The 19159-nt window shown below is 35.8% G+C and overlaps 1 protein-coding gene across 1 annotated transcript in view; it reads left to right on the top strand.

Moving 5' to 3' along the window:
• The window catches only part of LOC121381839 (nuclear transcription factor Y subunit gamma-like), a 54427-nt gene extending 36800 nt beyond the window's left edge, over nucleotides 1-17627 (top strand). Inside the window, exons 2-4 of the mRNA XM_041511203.1 lie at nucleotides 1488-2719; nucleotides 9543-10106; nucleotides 14445-17627. Of these exons, the coding sequence (XP_041367137.1) occupies nucleotides 1645-2719; nucleotides 9543-10106; nucleotides 14445-14575 (1770 nt within the window). The 5' untranslated portion in view covers nucleotides 1488-1644 and the 3' untranslated portion in view covers nucleotides 14576-17627. The remainder of the gene's footprint in view (nucleotides 1-1487; nucleotides 2720-9542; nucleotides 10107-14444) is intronic.
• Nucleotides 17628-19159: the final 1532 nt, after the last annotated feature.

Here is a 19159-nt window from a genome sequence, read left to right as displayed (position 1 = left end):
AGCAAGGGATCTTTTATATGCAGCATCCCACAGACAAGATAGTACATACCACAACCTGTGGCTGGAATGAGAAATAGCTCAATGCACCCACCAATTGAGATTGATCATAGATTGATCACACATAAAGTGAGCACTCTACCACTGGGCTACATCCCACTTCCATACATACAGAGAGATTTGTAGGTTTTTGTTTTGTTTTTATGAGTAAGGAATTCTCTCTGTGTGCTTTACAATAGACAAGATAGCACATACCTTGGCTTCTCATGGAACATGTCATTCCAGCCAGTGTTCCACAAGTGTTGTAACAAAGCCCATGGTATGTACTATCCTGTCTAGGGGATGGTTCATATAAAAGATCCTTTGCTAATAATCAAAAAGAGTAGTCCATAACATGGCAGTGACATGTTTCCTTTCTTATTATCTGTGTTCTTAACCATATGTCCAATGCAGAGAAAGGGGAAACCTTGGTTACTTGCTGCTGCCACTGGAAAAAAGTAGCAAGAGGTCATTTATATGAGTTTTCCCCATTTATAAACAGGACAGTACATACCACATTGTTTGAGGTTCCAATCATGGATCACTGGCTGGGATGGGAAAAACCCAATGGCAGTATGTCAAAGGAGATCCATCACACCTCGTGTGAATACTCTATAGCTGAGCTACATGCACAATGTACATCCCGCCACTATACATTGTGATTAAGTAACATTATTAAGAGTACATGTAGTCTCCAGCAGGAGCTAGATGGAGTGGTCCATAGCCCGTGTGATTGAGTGCTGACCTGTGTACAACTGAAGATGTGTGCTGGAAGGGTCAACTCCTGTTCACTACACTCGCTACTTGATTCACTTCACTTGTACAGTCACTTGTAAGTGGTGTGTTAGAACATACACATGTATGTACACTGTATGTATAATGAAGCACATGTAAGGATGTTTCCAGTGACCAGAACAAGTATGTTACCGTTATCATAACACTGGAAGTGATGGGTAGCTGTGACATACATGTGTATGTGTATATTATACATGTATCTGCATCTACATGTAATATAGGTAAGAATGGTTCCATTAGGTAATGTAACAGTGTGTTAACCCAGTGTAAACACACTGTATTATTGGGCTATAGTCAAGATACATTGTAATATATCCACATGTGACGTGTAATGTACATGTGTAGGGAACATTTTGTTTGAAAAATCTTTATTAGCGATAATTCTAGTCAATTGAAAATTGATTAGCTACTACTGTTTAATGTTTTCAAATTGTGTGGCAATCTGAAAGTTGCATATATATATATATAGGTAATCACAATGCAATACTGAACAAAATGTTCCCTGATATAATATTGCATAAATGTTTATACATTAGATACAAGTACATGTACATTTTGTTGAGACGGGAATGAAACTTAACAAGTACTGAAATGCTGAAATGCATAATATATCCACATGTACACATACTTATGTCTATATAATTTTATTATTTCAGATGATGCCTCTATAGCTGAACTACTATGATTTGCTCAATTCTCCTCAAGAGACTGGATATACTTGTGTTGACGTTCAATCCTCCTCCAACTTCTGTTGTGTGGAATAGCCACTAGTCTGTCTATGTAATGTTGGTCATCACAGCGATGTGTTGAGACATGGAGCTCAAAGTGTGGGTGGAAGGCATACCGCGCGTGGTGTGCGGGGTCACGGATGACACAACGTGCCAGGATGTGGTCATCGCACTCGCCCACGCAATGGGTCGCACCGGGAGGTTCACGCTCATTGAGAAATGGCGCGACGTAGAGCGTCCCCTCTCAGCAGCGGAATTCCCGCTGCGAGTCTTACATAAGTGGGGCGAATACGCCAATGATGTTAAGTTATTTCTATGCCAGTCGGATACGGACAAATACCGACGGAACGACAAGTGGAAAAAGTTAGACCAATTCACACACAACTTCTCTCCACCGGTCTCTCAAGCAAATAGTGTGATAAAACGATCTTTGACATTCACTGGTGCTCATAACTCTATACAGACTGGGTCAAGCCCATCGTCATCATTATCATTATCATCACACCCGACTGATCTGCATCGGAACTATTTTGAGCCTTATCACAACAGTCTGAGTCCACGCTCATCTAACCATAGTTACTCATCCACATCGTCATCTATACATCTACATCCACCACACCAACAACAGCAGCAGCATCGTTCACCACCACCATCATCATCAACATCATCATCAACAACAGAACATGGCCATGCTACGCATAAAAACATGTCCATGTTCGGTGGGCAGATTCCTTCACAGCACTGCCATGTTCCACCACACCCGACAAAATACCTGCACGAGGGCAGTGGTCAGAATTACCGCCTTCCGCCGGCATCAGCGGTGTCTCAAGACGGAGGAGTCCCAAGACTTCATCCTCCCAGGGTGAACATGGCCCCAGTGGAGCTGTCTCTGGACAGTCCGCGCCACTCCAGACAGACCAGTCTGGAGAATATCGAGGAGTACAATCTGGATCACAACTTTCCGGACAACTCGCGCGACTGCAAACGACATGAGCGTGTCGTTGCCGGTACAGGTGATGCCGGCGAACACACAGAGTATCGACTGGATGAGCACGACGCCAACAGACCCGAGTCGGAGAAGTGTCGTCTGCTGAGGCTCGTCTCGCTGCAGAAAGAGAGGCTCAAGGTTCAGGAGTCCGAGTTGGATGTCATAGAAACAGGTAATAGTGTCATCCATTGTATGTCATAGAAACAGGTAATAATGTCATCACATCATTATCAGTTGGATGTCATAGAAACAGATAATAGTGTCATCATATCATTATTAGTTGGATGTCATAGAAACAGGTAATAGTGTCATCACATCATTATCAGTTGGATGTCATAGAAACAGGTAATAGTGTCATCCCATCATTATCAGTTGGATGTCATAGAAACAGGTAATAATATCATCCCATCATTATCCATTGTATGTCATAGAAACAGGTAATAGTGTCATCACTTCATTATCCATTGTATGTCATAGAAACAGGTAATAGTATAATCACTTCTTTATCCATTGTATGTCATAGAAACGGGTAATAGTGTCACTGTTTTATTATCCATTGTATGTCATAAAAATGGGTAATAGTGTCACTGTTTTATTATCCATTGTATGTCATAGAAACGGGTAATAGTGTTACTGTTTTATTATCATATTGTATGTCATAGAAACGGGTAATAGTGTCACTGTTTTATTATCCATTGTATGTCATAGAAACGGGTAATACTGTTACTGTTTTATTATCATATTGTATGTCATAGAAACGGGTAATAGTGTTACTGTTTTATTATCATATTGTATGTCATAGAAATGGGTAATAGTGTCACTGTTTTATTATCCATTGTATGTCATAGAAATGGGTAATAGTGTCACTGTTTTATTATTCCATTGTATGTCATAGAAACGGGTAATAGTGTCATCACTTCATTATCCATTGTATGTCATAGAAATGAGTAATAGTGTCACTGTTTTATTATCCATTGTATGTCATAGAAATGGGCAATAGTGCCACTGTTTGAATATCCATTGTATGTCGTAGAAACTGGTAATAGTGTCACTGTTTTATTATCCATCGTATGTCATAGAAACGGGTAATAGTGTCACTGTTATCCATCGTATGTCATAGAAACAGGTAATAGTGTCACTGTTTTATTATCCATTGTATGTCATAGAAACGGGTAATAGTGTCACTGTTTTATTATCATATTGTATGTCATAGAAACGGGTAATAGTGTCACTGTTTTATTATCCATTGTATGTCATAGAAACGGGTAATAGTGTCACTGTTTTATTATCATATTGTATGTCATAGAAATGGGTAATAGTGTCACTGTTTTATTATCCATTGTATGTCATAGAAACAGGTAATAGTGTCATCACTTCATTATCCATTGTATGTCATAGAAATGAGTAATAGTGTCACTGTTTTATTATCCATTGTATGTCATAGAAATGGGTAATAGTGTCACTGTTTCAATATCCATTGTATGTGATAGAAACTGGTAATAGTGTCACTGTTTTATTATCAATCGTATGTCATAGAAATGGGTAATAGTGTCACTGTTTTATTATTCATTGTATGTCATAGAAACGGGTAATAGTGTCACTGTTTTATTATTCCATTGTATGTCATAGAAACAGGTAATAGTGTCGTCACTTCATTATCCATTGTATGTCATAGAAATGAGTAATAGTGTCACTGTTTTATTATCCATTGTATGTCATAGAAATGGGTAATAGTGTCACTGTTTCAATATCCATTGTATGTCATAGAAACTGGTAATAGTGTCACTGTTTTATTATCCATCATATGTCATAGAAACGGGTAATAGTGTCACTGTTTTATTATCCATTGTATGTCATAGAAATGGGTAATAGTGTCACTGTTTCAATATCCATTGTATGTCATAGAAACTGGTAATAGTGTCACTGTTTTATTATCCATCGTATGTCATAGAAACGGGTAATAGTGTCACTGTTTTATTATCCATTGTATGTCATAGAAACAGGTAATAGTGTCACTGTTTTATTATCCATTGTATGTCATAGAAACAGGTAATAGTGTCACTGTTTCATTATCCATCGTATGTCATAGAAATGGGTAATAGTGTCAGTTTTATTATCCATTGTATGTCATAGAAACTGATAATAGTGTCACTGTTTCATTATCCACTGTATGTCATAGAAACAGGTAATAGTGTTGACCACTGTTTCATTATCCATTGTTTATCATAGAAACAGGTAATAGTGTTGACCACTGTTTCATTATCCATTGTATGTCATAGAAATGGGTAATAGTGTCACTGTTTCATTATCCATTGTATGTCATAGAAATGGGTAATAGTGTCACTGTTTCAATATCCATTGTATGTCATAGAAACTGGTAATAGTGTCACTGTTTTATTATCCATCATATGTCATAGAAACGGGTAATAGTGTCACTGTTTTATTATCCATTGTATGTCATAGAAATGGGTAATAGTGTCACTGTTTCAATATCCATTGTATGTCATAGAAACTGGTAATATTGTCACTGTTTTATTATCCATCGTATGTCATAGAAATGGGTAATAGTGTCACTGTTTTATTATCCATTGTATGTCATAGAAACAGGTAATAGTGTCACTGTTTTATTATCCATTGTATGTCATAGAAACAGGTAATAGTGTCACTGTTTCATTATCCATCGTATGTCATAGAAATGGGTAATAGTGTCACTGTTTTATTATCCATTGTATGTCATAGAAACTGATAATAGTGTCACTGTTTCATTATCCACTGTATGTCATAGAAACAGGTAATAGTGTTGACCACTGTTTCATTATCCATTGTTTATCATAGAAACAGGTAATAGTGTTGACCACTGTTTCATTATCCTGTCCACTTGATGTTTGGTTGGTCTGGGATTGATCTTCATTGATGAGCCCGGCGGGATATTTTTCGTTCCAGCCAATGCACCACGACTGGTATATCAAAGGTCGTGGTATGTGCTATCCTGTCGGTGGGATGGTGTATATAAAAGAACTCTTGCTACTAATGGAAAAAATGTAGTGGGTTTCCTCTCTAAGACTTTATGTAAAAATTACCAAATGTTTGACATCCAATAGCCAATGATTAATAAATCAGTGTGTTCCAATAGTGTCATTGAACAAAACAAATGTTTTTTCTTTCTTTTATTTAATATTATTCATCTAGGTACATGTATAAGTAGATTTCTAGTGTCCATTTGAGAGCTGGATGTCATAGAAACAGGTAATAGTATTGATCACTGTTTAATTGTTCACTGTGGTATATATGTATTGGTAGACTCCAATGTCCATCAAAGCTCGAGATGTCATAGTTCTAACAGGTAATACACATGTAGTGTTGACCACTGTTTAATTGTTCACTGTGGTATATGTATTGGTAGACTCCAGTGTTTATAGAATCTTGATGTCATAGAAACAGGTAATAGTATCACTGTTTCTTTTTTTCTTTTAAATTATTTTCTTGCTTTTATCCAATTACGGTTCAAGCACGCTGTTTTGGACACACACACCTCAGCTATCTGGTCTGTCCAGGACAGTGGGTTAGTTGTTAGTGGTTAGTGAGAGAGAAGAGGGTGAAGTGGTCTTACACCTACGCATTGAGTCATTAAAACTCGCTCTGGGTGGGAGCTGGTACCAGGCTGTGAACCCAGTACCTGCCAGCCTGTAGTCTGATGGCCTGACAACGACACCACCAAGGCCGGTCACTGTTTCATTATTCACCAATGTATGTATGTACCAGTAGACTTCAGTGTTCAGCATTAGCCAAAATATGTTTCACCCCTCCCCCAAAGCCGTGCATTGACATGAAAAGTTCTTAAGTTTTTAAATGAAATTCATAGTTTGAATGTGACCCAAAGCATAATATGCATAACATGCATACTATTTAAGTACTAATATGACCCCAAAGCTACATGCATATACACATGTTATAACATTAGTATGACCATAAGTTACACATGCATAATTGCATTAACCTGTATACACATCCATAATTGCATTAACCTGTATACACATCTTCAGGGAACATTTTGTTCGATCAGTATCACATCACAATTCGTAGTGCAAGTTTCAGATATTGCTACACAATTTTAAAACAATAATGGCTAATCGATTTTTAATTGACTAAAAATATTGCTAATCAGGATTTTGAAAACAAAATGTTCTCTGATCCTACAGGTATGTCATTTATTTCAATGTCATAATTGCATTAATATGGACCCAATTGTTAAGCTACATGCATAATAACATCCACATCACCCTAAGTTACATACACAGGGGTGTAACAAAAATAATATGACTCTCAGCTTCCTGTGCATCCAGGTCATAATATGTCAGTAGCAATGTGTGTAATACATGTATCATTAATTATATGAACCTCAGCTGTAAACAGACGTGGGTGGATATTACTTAATAAAAACATGTTTACAGTAATCAGTGGATGGGAGTTAAAATGTGGTTAATTTATTTTCTGCTATTTGAGTTGTGTTTTGAACCCTATCACAAGTTCAGTTGTTCGTGACCTTAACACTCGCTGACAAGTCTCCTCACACCAGGCTTCACACTGAGCTAATGTCAGGCGTTTCCATCATTCCTCGTACATGCTGGCTTGCTGCATGTATGTGGCCTATAGCTACATGTACATGTTCTAAAAACTGGTCTCGGTGTTGTAGTAGTTAAGCCATCAGACTTAAGACTGGTAGGTACTGGGTTCGCATACCGGTACTGGAGTTTTTAATGTCTTAATGGTTAGGTGTAAAGCCACTACACTGACTTCTCTCTCGTTAACCACTAACAACTAACCGCTACATGTAACTCCTCCAGTCCTTGTCCTAGACAGACAGTCCAGAGAGCTAAGGTATGTCCAGGATGGCATGCTTGAACTGTTAACTTTGATAAATTTTAAAAATAAAAATAATGTAATGGCTGTTTTCAAAATAAAATAAGCCAGACTAAGTGGTATGGTGGTTAAGACATTGGTTCTGAGGTTGATACGTGTACATGTATCAGGGTCTCCATGAGTAATCAAGTATTCGGGCACGGGCCGAGTCTAGCAAGACACAAGTCTGTTCACAGGACTCGAGTATCTGTGCAAGGAGGAAGACGACTCTCATTTAATTATAAGTTTACGTCATTTTGCCATTTGCTTGTCGCCGGTTCAATTATAGGGCTATGAGACATGGAGGGAAAATAAAAGTCGAATGTATGGAATGCAATACAATAACCTGCTCAGGAGTTGAAATTTCATTTTTTTACCACTATCCCAAAGGAATAGTGAATTTCAAAAAACACTATTCCGTCTAAAAATGTACTATCCATTCAATTAATAATGTACCACTAGTTTTCCTGACTGTGCTACGTCGCCCTGAACAACATTGCGTAACGAACAATTGTTTATAAACCAGTCTATGCATTACTGCATACTAGCTGGAATTACAAATGAACTCACTCCAAACATTAGTCTCGATCAAAAAGACGTTTATTTTGTACCGGTCTTAGTAGCATGTGGAATAGCGTAAAATTCTACCCCTGCTGCTTTGGCATCCATGTTCAGCATTGGAATTAAGATGCATGATGCTATTTTATTGTATTCCTTAGTCTCGTTATCATCTAGTGTAAGTGTCGGGTACTCGGGTCCGGATCGAGTTTGACCTGTATTTTGGACTCGTGGAGGCTCCAACATGTATGCAGGTGCCAAGTTTCACATCCATCTGGCTCTAACATGTATGCAGGTGCCAAGTTTCACATCTTTCTGGCTCCAACATGTATGCAGGTGCCAAGTTTCACATCCCTCTGGCTCCAACATGTATGCAGGTGCCAAGTTTCACATCCCTCTGGCTCCAACATGTATGCAGGTGCCAAGTTTCACATCCCTCTGGCTCCAACATGTATGCAGGTGCCAAGTTTCACATCCCTCTGGCTCCAACATGTATGCAGGTGCCATGTTTCACATCCCTCTGGCTCCAACATGTATGCAGGTGCCAAGTTTCACATCCCTCTGGCTCCAACCAAGAATGAGTTTCTATGGCTCATTGGGGAGGTGTATGGCCACTACACCAACTTCTATGTCTCTAACCACTAACAGTTAACCATTAGCTCCTGTCCTGGACAGATGGACCATTTGTGTGTCCAGGACTGCATGCTTGAACTTTAATAAAAATGAAAAATATCTTGAGCACTAATCTGCTGTAACAGTACCAGAGAAAAACTTAGTGATTTAGTGAGAATTAATTCAATGTATTCATATGACATATAACATACATATACATGTATACATACGTGTATATATTACGATGTGTGATGTCCAGAAATGTTTTATAAAAGACTTGCTATAGACATATACATACATGTATATATTGTAGAGAACTGACAATATCGTACTTATGGCCCAGGATTTTCCCAAAGTCTTTTTTTGTAGACTTGGGCATACTTTCTAAATTTTAATTATAAGTTATTCAAAATCTTCAAAAACAATAATTTATGTTTTTAAAAATCTGCCCTTTCTGTTAAATGAGGAGTAAATATTGTTCACCTGAGATGTACTTTGGTGACTGACAGGCAATCAGTCAGTTCAATGGCATCTAATTTTGAGGCATGCTTTTGAAGATTCATTTTATAAGTTTATGTATTGCATGGGAAAAGGTATTTGATTTCAAATTTTCATATCAGTATTATATATATATATATGTATCATCAATTTATTATTATTATTATTAAATTTTTTTTATCCCACTGCTCCCTTTCCTTGCTCTCCTTTGACTTCCATCTCATTTCTTCCCGATCTGGCAACTCCTATCTTTTAACTTCTTTTGCTGTCCACCTCCACACCCCAGTCCTTGTGTCTCCAACTGTGACAGGTGCTTGTCTCTTGTGGATATCTGTGCCACACACCTGCCATTCATCAATTATCATCAGTTTAGATAGCATTTGGTTCACTGATCAGTTATTTATCACATGTTTATTTTCTTTCTTCAGAAATTGTTTCTCTGGAGGAGAAGGATAGAGAGTTTGATAAGGACATAGAGAAAGTTTGTAGTGATATTTCGTTAATGGAGGAGAAACAGACTGTGATTGATTCAGAACTCGAACAGCTGGAATCGGTCGAGTGGATAGAAGTATTACAGCAAGAGCAGACAAAGGGCAAAGAACTCCAGCTGGAAATTTCTACTGTCAAAAACAGTATGTGTAAGTGTGAAAGAAAAATTGACGACACGGCTCAACGTCAGAAAGAACTGGAAGAATTAATAGAGAAAGAAAAACAGTTGGTGCATACGTTGGAGGAGGAAAATAAACAGAAAGAAAAGGAGTTGAAAAGTGAGATCAGTCGTCTGCAGAACGAGTTGAGTAGCAAGCAGACGGAGTTTGAAAATGATCGCAAGTCGCTGAGCGAAGTGTTGAGTGAACACAGTGAGATAGAGACTCGCTTGAAAGAAAAACACTATGAGGCGGATATACTAGAGGAAAAAAAGCAGCAGTTGAACATGAAGGAGTTTGTTACACATCCACCAGACTTGTCTCAAAAGTCTGAAAGTGGACAAGGTAAAAATTAACGTCATTTCAGGGCTCGAGCTTAAAAACTTACCTTGGGTGAAATGACCCAGCCTCCATAGGGCGGAGAGGCGGGACGTAGCCCAGTGGTAAAACGCTTGCATGATGTACGGTCGGTTTAGGATTGGTACCCATCGATGGTCCCATTGGGCTATTTCTCGTTCCAGCCAGTGCACCACGACTGGTATATCAAAGGCTGTGGTATGTGCATATAAAAGATCCCTTGCTACTAATGGAATATTATAGCGCATTTCCTCTCTAAGACTATATGTCATACTTACCAAATGTTTGACATCCAACAGCCGATGATTAAATAAATCAATGTGCTCTAGTGGTATCGTTAAACGAAACAAACCATAGGGCAATTTTGTTTTTATAAAACAGGTAGTAGGGTCCAAAGTACAACATTGTGTGTACATGTTGGAATATACATTTTGCTATCATTAAAATTGCTGCCATTATATTTGAGCCTTGAATTCCATTAAGCCATCAACATTAAACTACTAGGTACAGGGTTCACATTACAGTAATTACGACTCCCACTCAAGACTGAGGCCAGTTCCAGGGTGGGGAAAACCCAAATCAAATATGAGGGGTTTTTTTTGTTTAACGACACCACTAGAGCACATTGATTTATTAATCATCGGCTATTGGATGTCAAACATATGGTCAGTTTGACAGTCATAGAGAGGAAACCAGCTACATTTTTCCATTAGTAACAAGGGATTTTTTATATGCACCATCCCACAGACAGGATAGCACATACCACAGCCTTTGATATACCAGTCGTGATGCACTGGCTGGAATGAGACAAATATGAGGAACACCTCAGGCAAGTGCTGTACTGACTGATGTAGTGATGGAGCGAACTTCTCGATTTACCTCCAATGCTAACTTTTCTCATTTAGCGCTTTGTTTTTTTAGCAATCTCTCATTAATTCCTAGACCAATAAAACTTATAGTTGCGTCTATAAATGTTCATCTCAGTGCTTGTTTGTAAATTATTAAATAACATCCATAGTGAAAAATGTCATCTACTCTCACTGACATTTTCTCAGTTTGTTTTTTCATATAAAAAGGAGTTAAAGAAACATTCAAACATAGTTTAGTGGAATAATCTAATCAAGATAACATAATTTCAAGCTCATTGAGTTGACAGCATTCTGCACTCGTTGAGTATTGTTATTTTGTTTATATCTTGGCCAATTTTTTCTTACAAATTGCATATAAAAATAGAGCATTTTTGTTATTTCCAAAACATTTTCCTTTTCTTTTAAATTCAAGTCAAACTGAAATAAGTTGGTACAGGATATAGATAAACAATTAGAGAGTATATTTCTCTGTATCCAAAAGTGACTTAATTAAGGTTATGAGTTCAGTGAAATACTAGCAGTAGGCATGATGATGAATTTGCAAGAGACTCAGCTACTGTAGATCATTTGATACATCTCCCCAAAAAACTTCTCATTTTGTGTTTTAGTATGCTTTTTGTTGTTTTAATCAGTAATATTTGCACAGTTTGTACCAATTTCACATCATAATATGTACCATAGTTTTGACTATATGCTCACATAATCAGAAATATATTCTATATATGAAAAATGTGGTGTTATCAAAATACAGATTTCAGACTGAAATGGGATTTAACAAGATTTTTTTTCTGTACTTTTGTGTTTATACAGAGCTTGTTTCTTTATGGGAATGTGGGAATCAATTCACATAATGAAAAGTAAAACAATAGACCAACAAGGTGTTAAGTAAACTATGGCATTTCACAAGGTGACTCGCTCTAGCCAATGCACCACGACTGGTATATCAAAGGCTGTGGTATGTGCTGTCCTGTCTGGGATGGTGCATATAAAAGTTCCCTTTCTACTAATGGAATAATGTAGCATGTTTCATCTCTATGACTATCAAAATGACCATATGTTTAACATCCAATAGCCGATGATTAATAAATCAATGTGCTCTAGTGGTGTCATTAAACTAAACAAACTTCTTTTTTTCACAAGGTGATGTCTTGACTGTTATGTGACTTTCTTTTTGAAATCGGATTACATCCAAAATATTATGGCAAATTCCTGATATTATAGCAAATTTCATGATTCCTGTGACATAAAGTTGCAGGAATCTAAAAGAATTCTGGTACAGTTTAGCCCCCCCCCCCCCAAAAAAAAAAAGAGAGAGAGAGAGAGAAAGAAAGAAAAGATATCTCTAAAGTTTTGTGTTTAAGCACTTTCAGTGGCATATTTGTGTCCGGTGTGTCCCTTTACTGTTTGATATACAATCTACTTTGTGCTACCCAGTGATGGTCATAACTAGCAAGTCATGTTTAACACAATCTGAGATCAAGGAAACACCGTATTACCACAGGATTAAGATGCCATTAATCATGTGTAACATATGTCTTATTTATATTTTATTACCTACAAGGAACCACATAACAGGGTTTATACATGTAATTATCGTATGATTTCCCTGTATGTCATAGCATAATCGTATGTCCTATTAATGAGTGATTGGATGTAATAAAAATACACTTCTTTCTGATTGGCTGTTACAACATTCCCACAGAGACTGAAGCTATGCAAAGTGATGTCATTTATGTTTTACATCATTTACGTTTGACATTCCTGTCCTGGACAGAGGAGCCCAGCACCTGTGCCCATGACAGGTGTGTGTTTTTAATAGTTTGCTCTGTATGTGCATGTTAAACTCTATGACTTGACTTGACGTTTGACATCATTTCCATTTTAAAAAATCATCTTGTCACATCACGTCATTTGAATTCAAGGAGTGGCTGACTGAATTATTGTTAAGTATAACGTTTACCAAAAAGACTTATTCAGCTTGAGATTATATTATAAAGGGGTTATTATTAATTAATACGTCCTCATTTTAGAACAGGTTGATTTGAGATCAGGTTTTCAAGACATCTACATGTACAATAAATACAAATTACTCCGCCGGCAAAGAAAAGTTGGTAGTTTGACAATATTATATTGTTGTCCATGACAGACAATGTTTACAACCCTCGTTCCCAAATAATCATATTTCCCAAGCAAGAGCGAGGTAATTATGATAATTTAGGCACTTGTGTTGTAAACATCCTCTGTCATAGACACTTATGTAATATCCTCTATATATCATCATTGTATTGACTAATTGATTAAGTAAAATAATAAAGTTTGTTTAGTTTAACGACACCACTAGATCACATTGATTTATTGATCATCGGCTATTAGATGTCAAACATTTGGGAATTCTGACTCTAGTCAATAGAGGAAACCTGCTACATTTTCTTAATGCAGCAAGGGATCTTTTATATGCACTTTCCCACAGGCAAGAAAGCACATACCATGGCCTTTGTTACACCAGTTGTGGAGTACTGGCTGAAACGAGAAATAGCCCAATAGGTCCATCGACGGGGATCAATCCTAGACTGACCACGCATCAAGCGAATGCTTTACCACTGGGCTACGTCCCGCTCCTTTTTTAAATGAAATGACAAAAACTCTGCCAAATAAACAATGTTACCATAAATAAGTTAACAACCTGCACCCATATTTTCAAAGCTATCTTAGCACTATAAAATTGTAAAACCATCATAAGCTATGACATCACTATGGTGTGTGCTCTAATTGAACGGATCCACTGAGGTGGTTCGATCCATTCATTTTATCATCCATTATCATTCTTTTGATTCGCGACACTTGTAGACAATATCAGTAATGTGGGTTGAATGTCACTATATTTGGCAGCGGTAGACTCTTTAACTAGCAGAACGACAGTGGCATGACGGTTTAGCGCTGAAACATACACAGTGACGTAACAAAAGAAGCAATATCTCCTAGGAGAATATCGCAGGAGATATCGCAAATTATAGTGCCAGCGATATCTCCTACAAAAGCCTTTAAAGGCATACTGTCACAGATTTAAGGACCTTATTTCTCTAAAAATTAATAATAGATCAAAATTACATTAATTTTTACAGACCCAATCTAGATATTGCATCACTTTAACTACACCATGATGAAGTGAAATCCATGTTAACCCTCTCAGCAATGTTAGTTTTTGAATTATGGACCATTGCCATAATTCAATTATTTTTACAAAATATCATTAATAAGTGGAGTATGGTGGCTACGGAGATGGTTGAATAAAGTACATTTAGGGACAAATCAAATATATATATTTTTAGGTAATACTTTGTTAGGCCATGTAATAGGTCAGTGGTCTGTGACAATATGCCTTTAATTGATGATAATAGCTAATATTTTACACTGTCTGTTAGTTTTAATGTTACACATGTGTTGTTTTTCATTTCAGTGGTTCTCAAGTTGTTGGAAGGACGAATGTCTCCTCGGCCGATGACGTCAGCAGCGCCAAAAACATCGACGACACAGCTGACACTGAACAATGTTCTTTCTACAAAAAATCCAAACGGTGTTTGGGTTTAACACAATCTACTATTATTATTATAATATAAATTTCTTTTCAAGTGTATTTTATCTTTTTACTTCCAGATAATCATTCCTATATTTTAACACAGTTTTGCAGACATGTGATGGTGTATGGGTGGAATGTTAGTTAATGAACAGACATAATGTACTGAGACACAACAGTTTTTATTATTACTTGGAAGAACAATACAGGAGTTATTCCCCTTTATGTTTTTTGGTTACAGAATCGTAGTGGTAATTTTATTTCCAGTCAATGAAAACATTTTAATAGCCAGTTGTAAACTATAACAGACATACACACACATCAGGGCCTATGCTTATAAAACTTTTTAGAGTACAGACTCAATCTGTAATGATGTCACATTCATACAATTTGTATGGCATTGTCATGACATCAGTGTCTCAGACTCTAAAAGTTGTAGTATAAGCACCAAAGCCCCGTTCCACAAAGCGATCTTAGTCCTAAGATCACCTTAAGTGCACAAGGTAGGCATGTACTTAAGGCGATCTTAGAGCTACGATCACTTCTTGGAACGGGGTCCAGGCCAGGTTTTACCTGTCTTTTCCAGTTTGCCAAACAAGTTCAATAAATTTGCCAAAAACATTATTTGATACATGTCACTGTCTTTCAATTTTGTCACATTTCATTTGGCAATTAAAAAATTGTTAATAAATTACACATTTTTTAAATTGCTAACATTTTATTTATTTTGTTCAGTTTAAAATCTAATTTATAAACTTTCACATATTTATCATGGGTCATAGTTAAAGGAGAAATACATTTAGCCTTGAAATAATGCAACTCATACGTAAAGCAATTGTAATAGTTTGATTTGTTTATATTAAGTTTTATATGAATCTCTCTCATGTTGAATGACTAGTTTTAGTGCTATTGTGTTTTCCAGTCCAGTTTTGTAAGTTGGCCCCAGTTCTGCAACATTTTTAGTTTAAACAATATTTATTCCATCTTTTTCGGGTGGAATTGGTCGATGGGCTACAAGCACCTTTCCCTACATTGTTTTTACAAGCAAGCTGTGACAAGATGACACACTAAGTACATATAATAACTAACAATAATAAAACATACTGGTAGATAATTAACATAAGAGTGAGCTACCGAATGGAAAAGTACGTACCGGGAATTAAGACAGGTAGAGAAATGTAACAGTGCTGTTAAGTTTCAAAACGTTTAGTGCTTACAATAAAGTCATGAACAGATTTTTAAATGTCTATATTTTCCTAATTAGTTGAGTGTAGATCGCCAAATAATAAAATGTTATGATTAACATGTAGATATTTCTACACCATTTTTCAATGTCTTCTAACATATTTCATTATAATTATATAATAAAGTATGTTACAGTGTATTCCATTGTCTTCTGACAAAATACAGTGTGTTTCAAGATACCTGTACATGTACACAATGTACTATGTAGTTGTTTCACCTACAATGTATTACAATGTCTTCATATGGAATTCTGTATATGTGCATTTATATGCAGTTTGATTAGTATATTTCAGTGTCTTTTAAACTTAATGCAAAATATTTAAAATTAATGATACCTTAGAACCTAAAGTTTTGTTAATGTTTGTATTCCCTGCCAAAAAATCCCAGACTTGCCACAAATAACCAAATATTAAGCATTAATTTATTGGTTTACTGTTATTTAGAAGCCAGCTTGAATTGGCTTGGTTGAGTTTAATTGATGAAAATGTTTAATTTACATATTTTTGCATGTGCCTCCCATCATTTCCCCTCTTCCCCTTATGTGCCTTACTATTCTGCTTTACCTATTGAATCCTCTGATATTATGTAAAGTTTCAACTTTTAAATTTTGATTTTTGAAAATGTCTTTACATCTGGTAAAACATCAATTTTTATTGGGTAGCAAACTTTATTTTATACATAGGTATGAAATGTATAGATCTACAGAAACTGTAATTTAAATGATATTAGGAAATGTTCATATTTTCCAAAATGATATCCACATTTTTGTGATATTTTCACTTCTATTTTGTGATATTTTCACAGTTTAGATCATAAATGCTGAATTACATGATTGCAAATAAGATGTTACACAGTCAATGTTTGTAAATAGATTCAGAATAATATTAGGCCTATTAAGAGGCTGGTCTATGTATATATATAAAAATTCCATATAAAATCTGTACCAAGATTCCACAATGTACTGTTTTTTTTCATTCAAATTACATCATCTTGTTATTTGTAGCATGCATTATCAAACAATTTGAAATATGAACTCGTAATATAGGCTTTAAACTTTCTATTGCCAAATCATGAAAGGCAAATTAAACATGAATTTTGCTCATTTATTTCATTTCTAATTGACCAAAACTGGAACTTTAATTTGGCTCCAATTTTCTGACTAAATTTGCCACTATTTCGATAATTTTTGGAGTCCAGCTTAACCCTTGGTGATGTGTGAAATTTTTTATTCTCAGTCACTGCTCTGCAGTTCACAAAAATGTGATTTTAACATCACTCATGGACAAAACAAAACATGAAAACTACAAACTGAAATAGCAGTTCTTTATTATTTGTTCATGTTTTAAGCTATTATTACATCAAATACTTATTCCATGGATACAACAGTTAACATATTTCTAGTTTACATGAAACAAAGTGGGGGTTTTCTTTTTCTTTTTCATTGCATCCATCTCTTTTGCATACCAAAATATTTGAAATTGTATGATATTGATAGTGCATGGTTTGGATGAATGACTTGAAGTTACTTATAATAATTATGGGTTTTAATTTTATTTTTTTCCAAAAATATTAACTGTAACTGAATTATAACTTAGATTTTGATATTTGTTTACTACTTTTGGTTATACTTTTAATTGTAATTATTAGTAATTAAGTTGAAATATGGCCTGTTTATCACAGCTAATCAGGTGTAAATAACAAACAGTTTGTTTTGTTTAATGACACTACTAGAGCACATTAATTTATTATTCACCGGCTATTGGATGTCAAACATATGGTCATTTTAAGAAATGATACCTGCTACATTTTTCCATTAGTAGCCAGGGATCTTTTATATGGACCATCCCACAGACAGGATAGCACATACCATGTCCTTTGATATACCAGTTGTGGTGCACTGGCTACAGCGAGAAATAGCCCAATAGGCCCACCGGCAGGGATTGATCCTAGACCGACCACGCTTCAAGCGAGCGTTTTCAGGTATAAATAACTATAACCTGATATTAAAACGCCATTGCAGATCAATTGTGGACAGATTTCACACCTTGGAGAATTCAAAGTTTATTTAAACCATTTATGGGTTAAGCCAAAAACACTACATATAAAACCAAAAATACTACCTATAAAATTAGTCCATTTCATGTTACAACCATGTATATTATTTCCTAAATCAAATGTTCTAATGAAAATGGTTTGTATAAACCTTGAATGAATTCCAGGCAAACAGAATTATGATTCTCCCAATTTTCAGAAGCTCTGTTTCTTTTTAACAGTTCTAACAGTACACTATTTGTTTGTTGATTTACATGTGAGACTTCCACAGTTATTCAGAGTGAACCTTGTAGTACGGTAAATAAATACCGGTACACATGTACAGTTGAATGTGGTGTTGTGAAGCTTTGCTTTCTGTCAATGGCTTCTGTTTCGTCATAATTAATTTTTTCCAACTGATCTCCTAACAGAAGCATGTTACATGTAAATTGTGTACATTGTATTATGGACTCTACTGCTTTGTGCAGGGTTACAATTTTGAATACATTGTGTTGTCATTCAGATTCACTATATGCTGGTTTCTGGAGTCGTAACAAAGGTTTTGTCTTGGTAAACCCATCCGATGTGTGCCAGTGTTCATGGCCAAGGTGGGTGGTGGTGAGGGTTGGGGTGTGTAGTGCTCTGAATTGTAATACCTGCCTTGAATTGTAATAAAAACTGCTGTAAATTGTAATACTGACTTGAATTGTAATAAAAACTGCTCTGAATTGTAATAAATTAGCTAACTTAAATTGTAATAAAGAATTACCCTGATTTGTAATAACCAGAGCTGCCTTGAATTGTAATAAAGATACCAACTTGAATTGTAATATAATTTAATAACACAGAAATGGAAAGGAACATGTGCTTAATGACACCGCACACATTTCTTCAATTTGAGGCTGTTGAGTTTATTGTATTTAAGACAATCATTCAGGTGGTTTAGGAGGACTGTTTGTATTCTTATGGTGTCATTAATCCAGATCACTTGGGGATAAGGCCTGCAGTTTTTGTCTCATTTTTTCAATGTAAAAGGGCGAGATATACATGTAGGTATATCTTTAAATTTTATGTTTTTCGTTTAGCTTCCATTTTTTACAAACTATAAGTCCTTCATCAATGAAACTTTGTTAAACTTTGTAGTTATATCCGATGCATGTCCATCTCAATACGTGTTTTAACAAATGTGAAATTTATTAAATTAAAATTTTAATTGAAATTTTTAAATAAAATGATTGGAAACATTAAGGGTTTTTTTTTAACATGCATTAAGATGGACATCAGTGGATGCAACTGTTAGTGACAATGAATAACTTTATGGT

The sequence above is a fragment of the Gigantopelta aegis genome, chromosome 9 (assembly GCF_016097555.1).
Source record: "Gigantopelta aegis isolate Gae_Host chromosome 9, Gae_host_genome, whole genome shotgun sequence".
NCBI lineage: Eukaryota > Metazoa > Mollusca > Gastropoda > Neomphalida > Peltospiridae > Gigantopelta > Gigantopelta aegis.
This window is presented reverse-complemented; position numbering and strand designations above follow the sequence as displayed.